The following is an 18,778-nucleotide window of genomic DNA, read 5'->3' on the forward strand; positions in this document are numbered from 1 at the left end:
AGATATAAATGCAGAGCAGTTTTATCTTTTCATTTTCTTAAAAAACTGAAACTAGTGTATTTTTTATAAATACTTGTTAATATTATATTGATAAATGTGTCAATAGGTGCTTATGTTCAATAAAGTTAATATTTATTGTTATCTGATTAGCTCTAATAAAAATATTTTGAAAACGAAAATGCAGAGCGAATAAAATGTTTCAATCATCAATTCCAGCAGGACTGCTATGAGTTTCTATATTTAGAGTAAATGAATTTAAAAAGCTTAAGGCTGTTATTTATAGCACCCAAATCTGAGAGATTAACATGGTGAACAAAAATTAGACACAAAATCTCTGATCGGTGAATCTTTAATTATGTAAAACAAAAGACTGCACCAGAGCACTAATTTATTTTAATTATAATCTCTTAAATAATGAGGAATAAATCAGTACAAAAGGAATGAAAACCATGGAATATTAAAAGGTTGTGTGCCGTTTATTTGTATTCATGTTAAAACCCAGAATGATCCCAAACGCCTGCATGTTTCCTGTCGTCTGCACCTGTTTTCATTACCTGTCTGTGAGCGTTTCAGCTCTTCATGTCCCATTTTAAGCATCAAGGAGACGAGAGCATCAGCAGAGGAGAATCTGCAGGAAAATTGGATTTTCAGCCCGTCTTACTTAAGATCTGAATTGATGTTTCCCACCGATCTTTTTGTTCCAACTTGTCAAATCAGCAGCTGCATGGAGGGGATTTTTTTCAACATGCAGCAAGAGAAAATTAAAGATTTTTTCCTCTTATACCAGATCCAGTTTTATTCTTTTTATTTTTCTTGTTTTAAGTATAGCTACTTTTACTTGAGTAAAATCGATTTAGTGTGAGTAACTTCACTGAACGAAGAACAAACATGTTTTAACTAAAAATTAATCAGACATGCTGTTTTTGCCATAAATTTTAAATTGAAAGGAACTGAATTTACTTGATTTTATTATTTTGTACTTACGTTATTTATAAGAATTATTTTCATTTTGATATTTAAAATACCAAAATTTCCACATTCATGTATGTTTTGGTCCATCTGCTGATGTAATTTTTAAATATTAAATGGTATTTTGATCAGTTCATCAGTACTGCAGTCGTTACCGAATGCTGAGTAAATTCTTGAACTTTTTTACTTAAGTAAAAATATATTGAAATAGCGCTACTTTTACTGGAGTACAATCTTTGCCTAACTCTTAAGTAGAAAATTAAATATTTGCCGTTTTGTAGACCTGAATTCAAACTGTTGTCAAACAAGATGGCCGCCCTTGGCACGGTGACATCACAGAACTATGGAAACCCAATGAGTACATTGGTGTAAAAAAAAACCCAGATTTTCCAAAATTAAAACTTCAGAAACCAATAAACTTCCAGAACTGTAAAGCTAGACGTGACTCTTCCTCCTGTCACCCTAAAGAAGAGCCCGATCCGCTCGGTTTGCTCACGTCGACGTCCAGATGCGCCTCGCCGTGCAGGTAACCCGCAGCGCCGGCGGCCGCAAACTGAGCGGCAGAGTCTGAAGCAAACGCCTCGCTCTCCTTTCTTCCCTCTAAGAAATACGGCCTTCCCCACTGTGACAGCTCACAGATGGCGGTGGCAGAGGATCGCAGATGGTCCGATCTGCAGCTCAACCCCCCCGCACACGCAGCCGCCCCCCATCGGCGCCACACAGATGGTTCAGTCCGCCTCCCATGTTTCAAACCAGGGGGCCGGCGCAGAAACCCGTCAGAGCTTCCTCTCAGGATGGCATTAGCAAATCGCAGGAAAATCAGCCAGGCGGAGTGGACACACCTGCTGGCCACCAGCTAAACACACACCGACTCCGAGGGGGGATTATCTGGAGGAGGGTCAGGGGACACTGGGAAAAATTTAAAATTCTGATGTTTTATCAGAATTCTGACTGTGGATCGCAGAAGATTGACGACAAAATTATGATAAAAAAGTCTGAATTCAAAGAAAAGCAGAATTATGAAATGAGTCAGATTTCCAAGGTCCGACTCATTCTCAGATTTCTCAGAATTCTCAGATTAAGTCAGAATTTCAGAAAGGAAAAAGTCAGAATTTTCCCATTGGCACCAGAATTCCACGATTAAAGTCAAAATTTGTGAAAAAATTTTCTAAATTTTTAAGTTAAAGACAGAATTTCTCAGATTACAATCAGAATTTGAGACAGTAAAGTTTTGAGAATAACACCGGGATTCTGAGATTAAATTCAAAATTCTGAAAACATCAGAACTCTGAGAAATATAATCAATTATTTAGAGAAAAGACAGATTTCCCACATTAAAGACAGAATATGAGAAAAAAATCCAAATTTTGATGAAAAAATAGTTAAACTTCTGAGATTAAAGATGAAATTCTCAGATTAAAGCCAGAATTTCATTAAAAAACATCAGAATTTGAGAAAACAAAGTCAAAATTATGAGATTTAAATCAGAGTTGTCAGATTAAAGTAAATTTCTGAGAAGTATTTTTTATTTTCTCAGCGGCCCTAGTCCTTATTAACCCGGATATGCTCCTGAACACTCACAGATGATGTAGTAGTCCTTCCCCTTGAAGAACTCGAGGCCCCACAGGTTGGGGCTGAACTCCTGGAACTTGAGCGTGAACTTCACGTCCTGGTCGGGCTTCACGCAGTTCAGCAGCGGCGTGTCGGCCTTGGTGATGGTGCAGCTCTCCAGCTGCTCCCTGGGCACCATGTACACCTTGTAATACTCCACGCCGTCGACCACCCCGCCGTCCACGCGCGGGCACACAATGTCCAGCTTGTCCCCGATCTGCGGGTACAAAACCACGCCTTGGCCCGGAACAAATCTGGAAGAGAAGGAGGGAAGGTGTTACTAGGGAGGTAATGTTTAGACTGGCGATGGTCGGCCATCTTAGATGACGGCTGACCATCGTAACTGAACCTAATGCTACATTCACATATGGGCTGGACAATAAATCAATAACAATATAGTGACAGGCACGTGATCAATATCAATAGATATTGATATTGATCACTGAAATCTGAAAAAATTTAGATAATTCCAATTAACTCCAATCCAGAACCACGCAGCATTCTGGGAAATGTAGGCAGAGAAAAGGTTCTCTCACAGCTGGCTAAGCAAGGTTGGTGGAATCAACTCACTCACTCTTAGGTTACCTAGCAACAGCTTTTAAAGTAACTTCTGGTTGCCAGGCAATAACTTTAAAAGTAACTTTTGGTTGCCTAGCAATAGTGAAAACTGGGGTTAAAACAGAAAAGGTCACAGAACTAGCTCACCAGTATTTCAGGTATTTAAAACAAAAAGAGAATCAATAATTATCGATATTGACCAATATGAAACGCTTATATTGTGATACGTTTTTCAGCCATAGCCTGCAGGTTTTTATACTCAATTCCAATTATTTTATTTTTTATGAAAAATATTTCTTTTGCATGGTCGTTCACGCTACTAAATAAATGTGAATATAATAAGACAGTTTATATCCCCAGGGACCCGCATGCGCAAACAAAACAAAAAATGTCAGCACAGGCTCATAACAGCATGAAGGAAGCGAATACAAAGAACGCAAAACTGCAACTTTCATAATATCATAATTATGATTTTCAGCCACTGACTGTTTACATCCAGTCCGTCGTCTTCTGCTGTAATGACGTATATGTCCGATTAAAAGAAACTTTACCGAAAACTATGATACATACCCTATTTAGTACCACTGATGGGGAAACAAACTGATTTTATTGTTAGCATTTTAAACTAGCTGGAAAAAACTGGAACATTTTTCAACAACCTAAATTTGGAAAAGGCATCTGCTGCCCAAAGAAACATCAACTTCCTTCTGTTTCAGGCATTAGCGAACCAGAACCTGTCTCTGATTGGTTAAAAATGAGAAAGAAAAAGCTGCTGGTTAAAAGCAGAGAAAATGCTGGTTGCTATGGAGATTCCCTCCCTTTCTGAGGAGCAGCAAAACAGAAGTATAAGACTCAAACAAAGTGTCCTGTTTTAAAAACAGTAAAGTGCCTGTGAAAAGTTTTTAAACAGAAGGAAGTGGAAACTTCTGGTTGTCTTGCATGGACATTTTTATGTGTCTGCAGCGTTTCATGTAGCAGATATCAACCCTCCAAATTGGAGGTTTGAAATATAAATTCAGAGCTGAATCATAATGAGAGTTGAGGTGTAGGCTCTCTGCAGTCTGGAGTGATTTGACAGAAAACAATAAGTCCTGCAGGAGTGGAGAACAAATTGAAAGAAAGTAGATAAAAATGCCAACATTTTGATGTATAAACCGCATTTATGGAGATGAAGTTATAGCCATGAAATTGGTTGTAAATCAAAAAGGTTTCTGCAAATATCACAGAAACAGAACATATATGATGTCAGACTTTAAGATGAACATTAAGTCGTACCATCTCAAAACATCATAAAACATATAGAAGGGATCAAAACAGTTATTGACATTTTGAAATAAAATAAACATTTAATTAAAATTTTGGGGGGTTAAAATAAAAAAAAGCATAAAACTTTTGCAAAAGGAGGATGAATGAATTTTCTTCAATAGGATGTTTTGAGGAAAATTGTATTAAAAGCACAATTTCCAACCAGATAAGAAAATTAGATGTAAAAACAAGTTGCTGGGGGTTTTCATTCTGCTGAATCTGAAATTCAATAACAAAGATTAAAAAAGCTTTTTTTTTGGCAATAAGTTAATGTTTTTGGTGCCGGGAAGACAAATTGTTTCAAAAACATTTCAATTGTTGAGTCACACTGAATCGTTACCTAGCAACCCAAACTAACTCCAGTACATTTGGTCAGCTGGTACTGTATGCACTGTACAATGGCTGATGGAAAAGACAAGTGTTTTTTTGTTGTTGTTGTTGTTGATTTACTATTTAGAAATGACTTGCTGCAATCTTGCTGGTTGTGCAGCAGGCTCTACTTTTTCTTTTCAAACATGCATAATTGTATAGCAGTGCATCTGTTTGCAGTTGCATGCGAGTGTAAACGTTGAGTTAGGGCGCATGGCCAGCATCAGTTAATTTGGATTAAAAGTGACAAGACACCATGAAAAAATAAAATCTCATTATCTAAGAATGAGTTTGTGCAAAAAATGTAATCAATATAGAACTAAACTGTTCAAGGTTGGTTGGTTGTGTCTATTCTGAGTCTTTCCCTCACATATATTTGGGACAGAAGTCCTTGCTTTTCCGAGAATATTCCATAAAACTGAAACTAACTGGAAGCCATGGGAATAAAACAGAAAGTCTATTATTTCAGGTGTAAAATCTTGACTTTGCTGATGGGGAAAAAACAACTTTTGGTATCAGCAGGAGGATTTATATATGAGCTGCCTCCATTTGGTGATTTTTAGCTCTAATTTCTCACAAGGAGAAATCGGAGAAGAATCCAAATGATCACATCAACAATCATGGCTCCTACAACCGCTGCATTTCTTCTCCAAACATCACCTTGTTTGCTTCAGGCAGCTGCGGGTCACAAACAGCAGCAGCTAACTAGGCCGTGGTGTTTCTCCCTCTCTCTCTCTTCCTGTGCCACCCGCAGGGATGCGCTCAGCGGCGGCGGCTCGCTGCATCCAGCGACAGGCTCAGGAAGAAACAGAGGCGAAGGGAGAGTGACTCTACGTCTTCGCCTCGCAGCGCCATCTGCCACCGTCCTCTACAAGTCTGAAGGAGACGGAGGGACAGAGAGACGGAGAGATGGAGGGACGGTCACTGGAAACTGGCCTCTAGGCTGCAGCTGCTGCTGCTGCCTTCATGTGTGCAGCGTCCAAGTCTGAGTGAAACATTGACATGCGACGCAGCTTGAGGTTCCTGCAGCGGCGTATTAGGGCCATCGTAGACAGAAAAAAAGAGCGTAAATTTCCGCCAAAAAACTCAGGAATTTTTAGGTTAATCTCAGAAATACTTTGGAAAAGACAGATTTCTCAGATTTAAAGGTCAAAAATTTGCTGGGAAAAAAACCCTCAGAATTTTGACATTAGTCTCTGAAATTGTCTAGAGAAGAGAAGGACATTTCTGAGCTCCAAAAGTTGACAAATTTGTAGAAAAAAACTCAGTTAAAAAAGTAAAAAAATTGCAAGAAAAAAATCATAAATTTTTAGATTAATTGCATAAATTTAGTAGAAAAACAAGAACATTTCTGAATTAAAAAGTAGAACATTTTCTATAATTTTTTTCTAGCAAATGTGTTAATTTTTCAAATCAGAAATTTCCACCTTTTAAAAAAAACCTGAGCTTAATCTCTGACTGTTTTTCTTTTTTACTTCAAACTTGTAGTATTACTAGTCATACTACTGTGGCTTTATAAAGTTAGTGTTATAACTATGAAGTCATAATACTATGACTATTCTCTTATTTTGACTTTGTTGTTGTTGTATGAGTTTCTTCTCATAATATTTAGATATTCTTGTAATTTTGTGACTTTATTATCGTCATTTTTTCCTGATACTCTGTTGTAATAAACGAAACAAAAAATTCAGTTGAAAAAAATCATATTTAGTTTTTACGTTTATGTTTAGACAGAAGACGACGACTCTGTCATGTTTAGTATGAGTCAACCATGATTTTCTGCAGGATCCAGTGAAGTGCTAAGTATTTTTCCATGGGAGGTTATGGCCCCTTCTGCCCCCCTCTTAGGGTTGCCTCTGTCAGAAGCCTCAAACCCAGCAAGAAAAGGGTTTTACAACAGATTTTAACAGATACTGAATGGCAGGTGTCGCCCCCTGCCTGTGAGGAGGAAGATTGCAGGTATGAGGAACTTTTATGTTGATTTTATCTAAAAACAAACTAACTTAAGCTTAATATTTTCACAGTACTACAGTTAGATACTTCAGGATAATTTTCTGGATATCTGCTATTTTTTCCAAATTTAAATAATTAATAAGTAACTAACAATGTTCAGAGTCGGTGTGAAGAAGAAACTCGTGCTGGGAGGTTATCTTGGCTGACACTCTGAGTGCGTTTGGGTATAAAGAATAAAATCTTCTCGGTATGCAGAAATGAGGAGGTGGTGATAGGATGTGAAGCGTCCCGTAGTGGGAAAACCTCCCGGCTGTGTTTGGATGTCTGTGGGATAAATATGAAGTAATTGCTGTCTGAAACAAACAGATCTGAGAGCTGCAAGTATTAAAAAAAAAAAAAAAACTGCGATGCCACTGTTAAAACCACCTGAAAATCTCGTTTCGTACATTCAGAACAAGTTGGAACTTGGAGTCTGCAAAGAGCCAGATAAACAAAAAATAGGAGTTGGTACGACGGACTGGATAAACTGATCATTAATCCAACTATCATTTCTGAGAGGCTCACAAGGATTTCTGACTCTAAAGTGAAAATCTTCCCCTGAAAGGGCAGCAACAATATCAACGTTTAAACTCATAAGTGCAAGAAATCATTTAAAAAATGACCAAGAATTATCATACAAATGCAAAAAACATTTTATTTTGTAATATTTGGTTCATCATTTTATTCATGTGTTCACGTTTAACCTGTTCATAAGTGAAACTTTATTCAATTTCCATGTACTTTAAAAATAACTTAAAACTACGGCTGGAATTTACAATTATTCTAATTATTCTGACGATTAATCGATTAATCTGATAAAAAAAAAAAAAGATTCATTCTGCATAATTTTTATTTAACCACTTAAGCCCTTTTTGTACAGTATCAGAAATACATAAAATGTAAATAATTAAACAAGGAAATAAACATTTTATCACCTGAAATACAACAACATTCCCTTTAGCTTGATTATAGTAAAGGACGCATCAGCAGCTATGAAAATACTTGTAACGTCTATAAAAATATGAAAAGCTCGGTCTTTTCTACTTGATTTAACATCAATGCAGTGTAGGGATTATCTGCTTATTTTTGGATTAACAGATTAATAATTGGACAACAAAATATGTATAATAGGAGGTGAAGTTAAAACTTCAACTTTAGGAGTCCTAGGTAGGAAATATTTACAGAAAAAAGTATAACTTTGGCTAATTACTGCTCTAAATAAGTTGTTCTTTCAGCAAAGTGCCTTTTTAGTCTGTACTATCCAGTTAACGATCAATCTATTACTAACTTAGTTGACGATTGTTTCAACAATTGATTAATCACAATTAACATGATTAATAATTTCAGTTTCTGTTCAAATAGTTTTCAAAAAGAGACCCAAATTATAAAAATATTCCACTATCATTATTTATTTACCAAAAACAAAGGATGAGTTTGATTCAGCAGCTTGTTGGATCATATTTAAATACTTTTTAGAGGAATTTTGGTCCTGACCCGACTGAATTTCCAGGAGTTATACGTCTGTAACTCCTGAAATCAGAAACTACAGGAACATAATTCACTTTTCTGGCATTCTGCTGTTGAGCCACGTCTGAAACGTCCCAGCATTTCAGGACACCGGACAAACCCGTTCCTGCTCTAATGTGAATTAAAACGCCGTGACACCATCTTAGCTGGTTGTCCAAAAAGCTCTCAGAAAACGTTGCAGCTGATCCAAACAGGTGCTTCAGACGGGGATCGTGTTCCCGCTCTCCTGCCATCTCCGCTCGGACCTCCAGAACATTTTTACTACACATAAAGCCTTTAATGGACCACGGCTTCATCTTATCTGAAGCAGCTCATTGTTCTTGATCGGCCTTCGTGAATTTTTCCCCTCGCAGTCTGCCGGACTTCTGGTTGTTCCCAGATTCTCCGAGACCAGACTGGGAGGAAAACCCGTTATAATCTGGATTCATTTGCGGGACTTAAAATCCTAAATCAGACAGAAGTTGGCGTTTAAAAGAGGCGCTCTTTATTAAACTGATAGAGAATGAACTTTGCTCCATATTTTCTGCGAGTCACAGTGAATTTATTGAGTTTTTTACTTCAGTTTGAGCTGCTGGTACCATAAAAGCTGCCTACAAATTATTGAATTTAAAAGAAATGATGGAAAAAAATCAAGTGACCAAGTTTTTGAACCATTTTTAACAATCAGTATTTCACTTTTTTAGTGTCTGAGAAAGTTTTTCAGTGAATAGATGTACTGATTCTTCCTTTAATGGATCCTCTAGTTCATATTTCATATGAAAATAGAAAACCAGAAGTTGAACTTTTAAAAAATGTATCCTACACTGCAAAAAGACAAAATCTTACCAAGTATTTTTGTCCTAGTTTTAGAACAAATGTATTAGTTCACTTGAAATAAGATAAAACTAACTTAGAAGTAACTTTTCAGCAAAACGCAGGGGCTGGTTTAAGGAAGTAATTGTTGAATATTGATTTTAGAAAGTGCCAGTTCCACTGGCAGAATATTCCACTTATTCTGAGCTGTTACTTAGCAACCACAGCCAAGCCCAGCCCGTCGCCTAGCAACCCAGTTCTAGTTCAACTGGCAGATTATTTCACTTTTAACACAACATGTTTTCCATGTTATAAGTGGAATAATCTGCCAGTGAAATTAGTACTTTGTTTTTTAAATCTATATTCAAGAATTATTGACTTAGAAAAGTTCCCACATCTTGCTGAAGTTACTTTGAGTAAGTTTTGTCTTATTTCAAGTGAACAAAGATGTTTTCAATAGAAAGTAGACAGTAAGATTTTGTGTTTTTGTCGTGTAACATGAACTAAAATCACCTGTTTTAGTAAAATGATGATTGTGGGGCAGCATGAATAAATGACACATCTTTAGGTTTTTATCTTTGGACATCAGAATGTGAAACGTGAGATTGTATCTGCAGAATTTGAAAGAATAAGAAACAGAAATTGGATGTAAAATATTTTTGTAGCCAAAGAAAACATATTCAACATGTTTTCCCCGTTTTGGTTCCTAAAAGTTGGCAGCAGAATCTTTTTCATGATATCTGAGCTTTTCCTCCTTTTGTGCTTTTGCTTTTTTTTTTTTCCAATATTCTGCAAAATACCTTTGTTCACTGCAAAAACACAAAATCTTATCAAGTATTTCTGATCCAGTTTCTAGTGCCAACATCTTGAAATGGGATTAGAAGTAACTTTTCAGCAAATAGGAACTTTTGGGGGGGGGTTATAATTCCTTAATATTGATGAATAATTACTAGTTCTACTGGCTTCTATGTTAGTTTTGTCTTATTTTAAGTGCAAATATCTCAGTAGACTTAAAATAAAACAAAACTAACTTAGAAGCAAAATAGGATCTTACTTTAAGTCAATAATTATTGAACATAATTTAAAAATTACTAGTTTCACTTGCAGATTATTGTGTTTGCAACATAGAAAAAATGTCTTGTTATTTAATTTAAATAATCTGTCAGTTGAACTATTTACTTTTTAAATTATATTCAAGAACTATTTACTTAAACTCCTATATCTTGCTGAAAGTCTACTTCAGTTTTGTCTTATTTTAGGAGAACTAAGATTTGCACAAGGAACTAGACAATAATACTCGGTAAGGTTTTGTGTTTTTGCAGTGCAGTTAAAGACTAACGAGACAGATTGAAAATATTTGAAGGAATCTAAACAACGATGTGATTTTACTCTGAAAAAATTATTGTTTTGAGCTTTTGCAGTAAAATCCTGGCTGTGTTGTTGTTCCGTATTTATTCCCGTTAATTTATTTATTTATTTATTTATTTATTTATTTATTTATTTAGCTGCTGCTGTTTTCTGAAATCCAAATCGGGACGATGTTTCCGCTCACACACCGTGTCCTGATCTGCAAACTGCTGCGTAACGAGAACGCTCAATAAACGCTGACAAAGGAGGAGAAAAGCCAAAAAATAAAAAAAATAATAATAATAATAATCTGGAACAACGCACAACCCGTCCGCCTGAAACGTCCCAAAAGGACGAAGACGAGCGGCTGAGAGGACGGGAGAGGACGGCTGGTAGCTGCAGACTGGAGCAATAAAAGCGAAGCAAGGCAGAGAAAAGGTCACGGAAAACCGCTCGGAGAGAGGAGGGAGGGGTGGAAAACAAATTACAGCATTCCCTCTCATGATTGTAAATGTGTTCAACACACAAACACACACACACACACACACACACACACGCACGCACACGCACGCACGCACGCCGCCCACCAACAGGCTTCAAGGCACGCTTGGCCCTTTAAAGTCTTCCTAAAACGTCTTTTTTTTCACCCAATCCCGCCATAAATATTCCCGAATCAAAGCGCCGGGAGCGGTTTAACACGGATCAGGCTGTAAAAAACATCCAGTGACGTTTTAATGAAGCTCCTCAGGCTCTCAGTTCTTCCTGCTCACCTGCTTTTCCGCCATGTTTACGTCCATCCGAGGCGCCTGCGCACATTTCCAGCTCCTGTTCTGACGCTTCATCAAACTTTCCTCAACCCGACACCAACTCATCATCTCAGGTCTGAATTTAAAACTGATTTTAAGGTGGAAAACGCGAATACACTGCAAAAACAGAAAATATTACCTGTAGTTTCAGCTGTAAATATCTGCCAGTTTAACTACATTATTAAAGAATCACTGACTCTGAACAAGCTCCTACGTCTTGAAGAGAAGTTACTTATGGTTTAGTTTTGTCTTATTTTAAGTGTACTAAGATATTTGCACTAGAAACTACACACAAGTGTTAGGTGAGATTTTGTGTTTTTACAGTGTAGGGAGCCCTTCCTTCATTCCACACAGCAAAAACACAAAATCTTACCCAGGATTTTTGGCCTAGTTTCTTTTGCAAGTATTTTAATCCACTTGAAATGCATTTTCCTTCAATAATCCCCAAAGTTATTTAATATTGATAAAATATTTATATATATTTGTTACACTTCTGATAAGACATTTTTCCCATGTTGTAAGGGAAATAATCTGCCAGTTGAACTTTTCCATAAGTATCAATGAATAATTGAAGTATTTTTGGTCATGTTTCTTGTGCAAACTTGAAGTAAGACAAAACTTACAAGTAACTTTTAGGAGTTTGATTTAAGTCAATATTTCCTTAAAATTGATTTTTAAAAAATACTAGTTCCAGATTTTTCACTTGGAACACGAGAGAAAAGTGAAGAAATCTGCTTTTTTCATCTCTGTTCAGGAATTATTGACTTAAAACAAGCTGCTTTGTCTTGCTGAAAAGTTTTATAAGTTAGTTTTGTGAGCTAAGATGAAACGAGACCACAGATACTTGGCTTGATTTTGTGTTTTTGCAGCGTTTTTGCAGCGTTTTTGCAGTGGTTCATTACGGATTCAGACCAACGCGGCTGCAGCGAGGGTTAATCCATGCAGGTCTCTGCAGAGAGAAACGGGGTCTTTACTCCCCTCTACCTTTCATCCTGTAATCCAGACCCAGACATAATTACCCTCCTTCCCCAGAGAGACGCAGAAACAAAAAAGAAAACTCTTCCCCAGTTTAACTTCTTCTTCTCTTTTAGACAAAGTTGGGCTCTAAAAACGAAAAGTCTTGGATTAATTCTCCTCTTTTAAAGAAAAAAAAATCCTGACAACTTTTATGCAACTAAAAAAAAGAAAATCCTTGGTTTAGAAAAGGACCCCTGAGGTGCCCCCGCCGCTGCCCGGTCACAAAGGGCCTTTGGGGCTCCTCTGTAATCTCTTAATGAACTGCAGCGGAGGAGAGGCAGCGCTGCTTTTCCATATCCCGTGTAAAGCGGGGCTCTCTTTTGTTTCTCCCTCCCAGCTACAAAATGGATTAGCGGTTGGAGGAGGCGCGGTGATGTGAGCAGGGGTCACTCTCTTGTTTTTCTGACGAGGCTCGTTTAAGAAAGGCCAGCAACAATGAGGTTTAATCGACGGAGAAACACACACACACACATACCCACACACACATACCCACACACACATATGTTAAGCTGGAACCAAGATTTAAAGTTTAGACCATAAAAACTAGAAGAGAGCGTTAAAACCCAGCGCAAACCAATCCGATGCACGGATCTGCTGGGTTTTTTGGCCCGTACCGATTTACGTCTCGCTGATTTTCACAAATTTATGTTTTTTTCCCAAAAACAATCAACATAAAAAAGGAGAAAAAAACTTAAGCATGCAAAAAGTAAATCAGCCAAAATCTCCTTAACTTTGTGTGATCGGTGATCGGCTCACTGCAAAAACATCAAATTTTACTACTAAGATATAGGAGCTTTTTAAGGTCTACAATTCCTTCAAACTAATGAAAAAGTAAATTATTTCACATATAACATGACATTTTCCCATGTTATAGGTGAAATATTATCATTACCAGTGAATTACTGACTTTAAAAAGCTGATATATCTTGATAAAAAGTTTCTTATAAGTCAGTTTTGTCTTATTTAAAGTGTTTGCACTAAATTAGACCAAAAATACATGATAAGATTTGGTGTTTTTGCAGTGTTGATACTTAAACATGAAGCCGATTTTATCAGAGGTTTGACTGACTGTTCCTGTCTGCAAGTTTGTAGTTAACGATAGTCACCTTAAAGTTGCCAACTCAGCAACTTTTCTGATATTTTTAGCAACATTTAAGACAAATAGTATCAGTTTTGGCCAGAATCGGAATCGGCTTTTTGAAGTGATTGGCCAGAAAACTGCAATCGGTGCACACTTAAAGCCTGATAGCGGATACCGTCTTCAGTCAGAGGCTCCTTCCAATTCGCAGTAGAACAGACTGCTACAGGAGCTCCTTCATGTCCGCTGCTGTCTCTATCTGCAGTAACTCAAATGAGTTTTGGGATCAGGAAGGCGTTTTTAAATTTGAATCTTATGACTCATCAAAATGAAAGAATTACGTACTTATTCCGATTTCTGCGTCTCGAATCCGACATTTATAAAGTTTAATTTATAGGCTGAAAATGGTGGAAGTTGATACATTTGATGCATTTAATGATGATTGTAGGAAAAATCTGATTTTTAATAATTTGACAAATAAGGAAAAAAATCAGCCTGTTCCAATCAAATTGATTCAAAGTGACTCGTTTCTGGTGCTGTGGATGCTGAAAACAAGCTGAAACTTTGTATTCAGGTCAAATAGATTACAAAAAATCCAGATTTAACTTTTAGCTCATCGTCCAGAAAACTCCCACCCTGAGGCCTCCGCACGCTCCAACGGTGGACACATTATCACGTTTCCAGTTGATTTCCTTAAGTTAGAGCTGGTCTGCAGCTCCAGGTTTGGTTAGAAAGGCTTCTTCTTTCACTATTTGACCATGTTTTGCTAATTTTCCTCTTTCTTTCCCGTCATCCCCAGCCTCTCATGTTCCTCCCTAAAATCTAGATCAACCATCCAGAGTATTAAAGCTTATAAAGATCTGCGTTAAGGTGGTTATTTTGCTGTTTCCGTATCATATATTGATCTTTTCCTACTAATTTCAAGCCAACTGTCAGTCTGACATGCAAAGCTGAAGTTCAGTCGAGTCAATTTTCAGATAACTGACCTATATCAGAGTTATTTTAGCAAAAATCTGAGTCGTTTTCACATTTTTAAATGTTAAAATAACTCCAGAAGTGTTCAATTCGGCAAATTTGCTGTGTAATTTTATTTAATTCATCTGAAAAGAGTCTGATTTTGTAACTGGGTGAGTTTGAATAGAAATTAAACTCACTGGTTCACATTTTAACAATAAAAAAAAACAGTTTGTTGAGAGAAAAATTGAAGTTTTCAGCTCAGTTTAGCACCAATCCGTGTTTAGTGACCACATTAAGACACTCAAACCTTCACCAACTCTAACTCGCGGATTTGAACCAAAACTAGCTCGTAAAGGCGCAATCTGAAGGTTAAAATGCGCGTCACTTTGCGCCACTGAGTCCATCTCGCCGTCAGGGAGGCGCAGTTTGGAGTTTGGAGTTTTGGCCGTGACTAAACGGACACAAAGACGGGACCCACTCCGCCCCCGCCGGCAGAGAGCAGCGGCACACAGCAGCAAAAACAGAAAAAGAAAAGAGAAAAGAAAGACAAGAAAGACACCTCTTCTGGCATCACTAAAGGACTTGAAGCGTTTATTTCTGACGGCGGGGGGGAGAAAACACCGTATTTGTTCCTGAAGTTACACAGAAAAAGAGTCCAAGTTGAACTTTTACGCACAGAAACGGGACTTAGCGCAGCGGCCTGTTTAAAGTTTTATCTCTGCGGCCACATTTCTAGCAGAAATTACTCTGAAATCCGCCTTATTGTTCAGAGAAAACATTTCAGCACACACACACACTCACTCACTCACACACACACACACACACTCACAGAGGCCCGCTGGAGCTCAACTAACACTCAGAAACATGCTCCGTTCTCTTCACGCTCCAACAAAATACATTCACATTCCTAAAGTTGGAATTATTTTTAATAAATTGTATGTATTTTTGATATTTCTGGCGGCGACATTTGATGTATTCACCCTGCAGTGCGCAGCGCAAAGTGCGCGTCATTTCTCCGCACATCGAGCTCAGTCTCCGCTCTCTGCGCGTAAATATTCCCCTGCTGAATGTGCGCACACTGACTGTCGGGATTGTAGATTTATTCAACCAGAATGCACTATTTTAGTGAAAAGCTTTAGAGGAGCGGATTTATTTTTAAAAAAGAAATTTAAAAAAATAAAATAAATGCCGGATTTGGTGGAGAAAAGGGGGGGCGGAAAATCGGAAATAAATGTTGCAGTTAATTTTCTAAAATTATTCTTTGCGCAAAGATGAGTGCGCATTTCGCTGCACTTACTTGGTGTTGGTCGTGTTCCAGTAGATGGACTCCAGAATGAGCGGCCGACACAAGTCCAGTTCGAAGGCGAGGAAGAAAACTCCAAAATAATATCTCCACATCGAGTCCCCCATGGTGAGCCCGCGCGCCTCCGGGATGGATGCGGTGCACACTCCGTCTCAGAGGGGGAACAGCCGTGTGTGTCCACGCAGAAAGCAAAATAACAACAACAGAAAAACAAAAAGATCTTCAGATTATATCCCGATCCAGCGCATTCGGACCCAACAAGCTCCGATCAGAGCATCTCCAAAAAAACAGGGAAAAAAGAAGAGCGCACGGTTGGTTCATTCAGGGCGCAGCGCGTTAGAGATCCATCATCCTTCAGAGAAAATAGAAATCCCTCTGCGTGAAAAGAGCCAACATCCAACAGCAGCAGGCTGAGGTATTCCGCGTTCAGCTGGAGCTGGAGGTGGAGGTGGAGGGCGACAAACTGTGGGTGACAGCAGCACAAAAATGGAACAATGAGGTCGGATGGTCGAAATGAACAAAATGAGCGGATGTTTGGATGAGAGAAACCAAAGGAGCTGGGATGGAGGTTCTCATTCTAAACAGGTCCGAAAAGAAAGAAAATAAAACTCCCAAAGTGAGGAAAGAAGGACAGAAAAGAAAGAAAGCCGAGCACGCAGGCGGAGAATTAGAGTCCCGCAGATCCGTCCTCCCGCACCGCACCGCACAGCGACCCGCACGCAGGGAGGATGTCGCCTGATCGGCTGCTGCTCTCAAGCCAGGCTGGGAAGTAACTGAGAGAGACGCAGACTGGGAATATTTGGCGGAGCTGCTCCCGACCAGGCCCCGCCCACCGCTGCCGCTGATTGGTGGAAGTTAAAAAGAAGCGGATCCGTCAATCAGAGGCGGCAACTGGTTCGGCGGGGTGAGAAATTACAGCCGAGCCCTGCTAATGTCAACGGGCGGCTGCTGAGTGACACTGTAAACCATTTTAATGACGCGACACGTCACCGAAAAAGGGTTATAATCAATAATAGTAATAATAATAATAATAATAACAATAATAATAAGTATTAAAAAGAGAGAAAAAGAGAAATAAAGAGAGAGAGATGGAGGGAAGTCAAGTGTAACACCTGCACAGGTGAGGAAAGCGGAACACATCCGGGTTATTTTCATTTTCCAAACTGGATTCCTGCAGGATTCCCAAAGAACCGAACTCCTCATCCGAACCGAGCGCGTGCAGTCGGTTCAGCCGCTTCGAGTTCATTTGAAAGCCAAGAGCGCCCACTAGCGGCATAACTACCGGGAGAAAACAGAGAAGATTACATTTTTATCATCAAAAGTAAAATTATAACTCATTAAACAATTAAAATAAAGATGAAATCATAAGAACACACGCAGCTTTAAAGTGGTTCTTTCTATTTTTAAACTTTTTATTTTGTTATTCCACCATGAAGGCTGCAGCTTCATCCATAAGACAAAACATTTAAATTACTGCTCATGTTTTTATTTTTCAGTCGATATGAATCATTATTTTGCAGCAGAAATGACTCAGATTTAAATGCAGACATAAATAAGTTTATTATTTCAAGAAAAGTGAACATTATCAGATTCTTTTAGACCCAAATCAAACTTTATAACCACTTTGTGTAGACGCTGTAAAAATCCACACTGACAACTGAAATTTATTTACTTATTTTGTCATATTTTTATTAAAATATCTTAAACTTACAAATGAAACAGTACAATTTGAGTAACATTTAGGATACATTTCATTCAGGTTGAATTGAATCCATATACAAAAGCAGACATGTTGGTTTAAATGTGTAAATATACTTACAAAATGACTTAAATTTAACCAATAATTAAATCTTCCTCCTTGAAGACTGCAGCGTTATCCATAGCAGAAGTTGTTTATAAAAAATGTAATTACTGTAAATAGATTTACAAAAAAAAAAATTGATTAGATATGAATCAGTATTTTGAAGGAGAAATTATTCAAGTTTAAATTGAGACAAAAATAAGCTCATTATTGACAGCCACGAGTCAAACTTTCCAATTATTTTAAGGTGAGAAATAACTACATGTATCACAAATTCTGGGCTTAAACGTTTTGTAGAAAATTCAGGTTTTCATATCATTGAAAAAGTTTTTAAAATCATTTTCTTGTATTAAAAACATAAGTAAAGTAATACTACTTAATTCAATTTGAGTAAATTTTTTCAAGGAGAAATGTAGGGGAAAAAACAATTTTGCCACTGCAGCGTTTTCTTTAAACAAGAAACATAATTACAATCACATGTGAATAAGTTTCTTCATGAGATAAGTCATTAAAAACATGCAACACCATCCTCCTCCTACCACTTCCTGTCTTCTTCTTCGTGGTTTGCGACAGTAGTAACATCCGGTTGTTGATTATGTGACTCAGGCGATGTGAAAAAACGGTTTCCATTTCACTTTTACAAAATAAACCAATTTCTTCGCGTCCGAAAACAAACACCTCACCTAAAAACATTTTATTTTGAAATTGCCGTTGTTCTATTAGGCGACTTAATTTTCAAAATGTCAACAGAAATGCAGTTACTGATTACTATGCTACATTATGTCTCCACCATTTCAATTATTTATATTCAAAACGCACTAACATGCTGTTTTACAGTGTAATTCGCTCTGAAAACATTGTTTTAAGGTTTTCACACTCCTGTTCGCGACCAGCCGCTAATTGAATGGACTCTCACCCACTCACACTTCTGCCAGCTGTGGATTGAAACGTGCGAACTGCTGACACTCCTCTGCGACTTAATTTCATCAGTTTTCGGAGCTTTGCTGTGGATTGCGGCTGCTGGTCGAGCCGATCATCACCTCCATGTAGCAGCAGCTTGATAAGGAGATCAACGCCTCCTGTTGCAGCGAGCAACCGCTGACTGAGTTGCTTTAATTCAATTGGAAAGTGTTTTTAGGGAAATTAGACACCAAAAGCTACAGGAAGCTCTTTGGGAGTTTATATTAGTGAATTTCTTTAGTATTGACCTATAAAAATCGCAGTATGTTTAACTGCTATCTAATTGATTAGTTTAATATGCCAACTACAGATTTAAAGTTCAGCTTAAATATATATTTTTTAAAGAATAAAACCAGTTATGGAGGAAGGTAGGCAGCAGCGGGGCA

At 37.8% G+C, this 18,778-nt stretch overlaps 1 protein-coding gene across 1 annotated transcript in view; it reads right to left on the reverse strand.

Moving 5' to 3' along the window:
* efnb2a (ephrin-B2a) overlaps positions 1-16,411 on the reverse strand; it is a 31,829-nt gene extending 15,418 nt beyond the window's left edge. The window contains exons 1-2 of the mRNA XM_007552303.2: positions 15,626-16,411; positions 2,551-2,834 (exon numbers count right to left, since the gene is read on the reverse strand). Coding sequence (XP_007552365.1) covers positions 2,551-2,834; positions 15,626-15,738 — 397 coding nt within the window. The 5' untranslated portion in view covers positions 15,739-16,411. The remainder of the gene's footprint in view (positions 1-2,550; positions 2,835-15,625) is intronic.
* Between the last annotated feature and the right edge of the window lie 2,367 nt (positions 16,412-18,778).

The sequence above is a fragment of the Poecilia formosa genome, unplaced genomic scaffold, assembly GCF_000485575.1.
Source record: "Poecilia formosa unplaced genomic scaffold, Poecilia_formosa-5.1.2 Scaffold47, whole genome shotgun sequence".
Lineage (NCBI taxonomy): Eukaryota > Metazoa > Chordata > Actinopteri > Cyprinodontiformes > Poeciliidae > Poecilia > Poecilia formosa.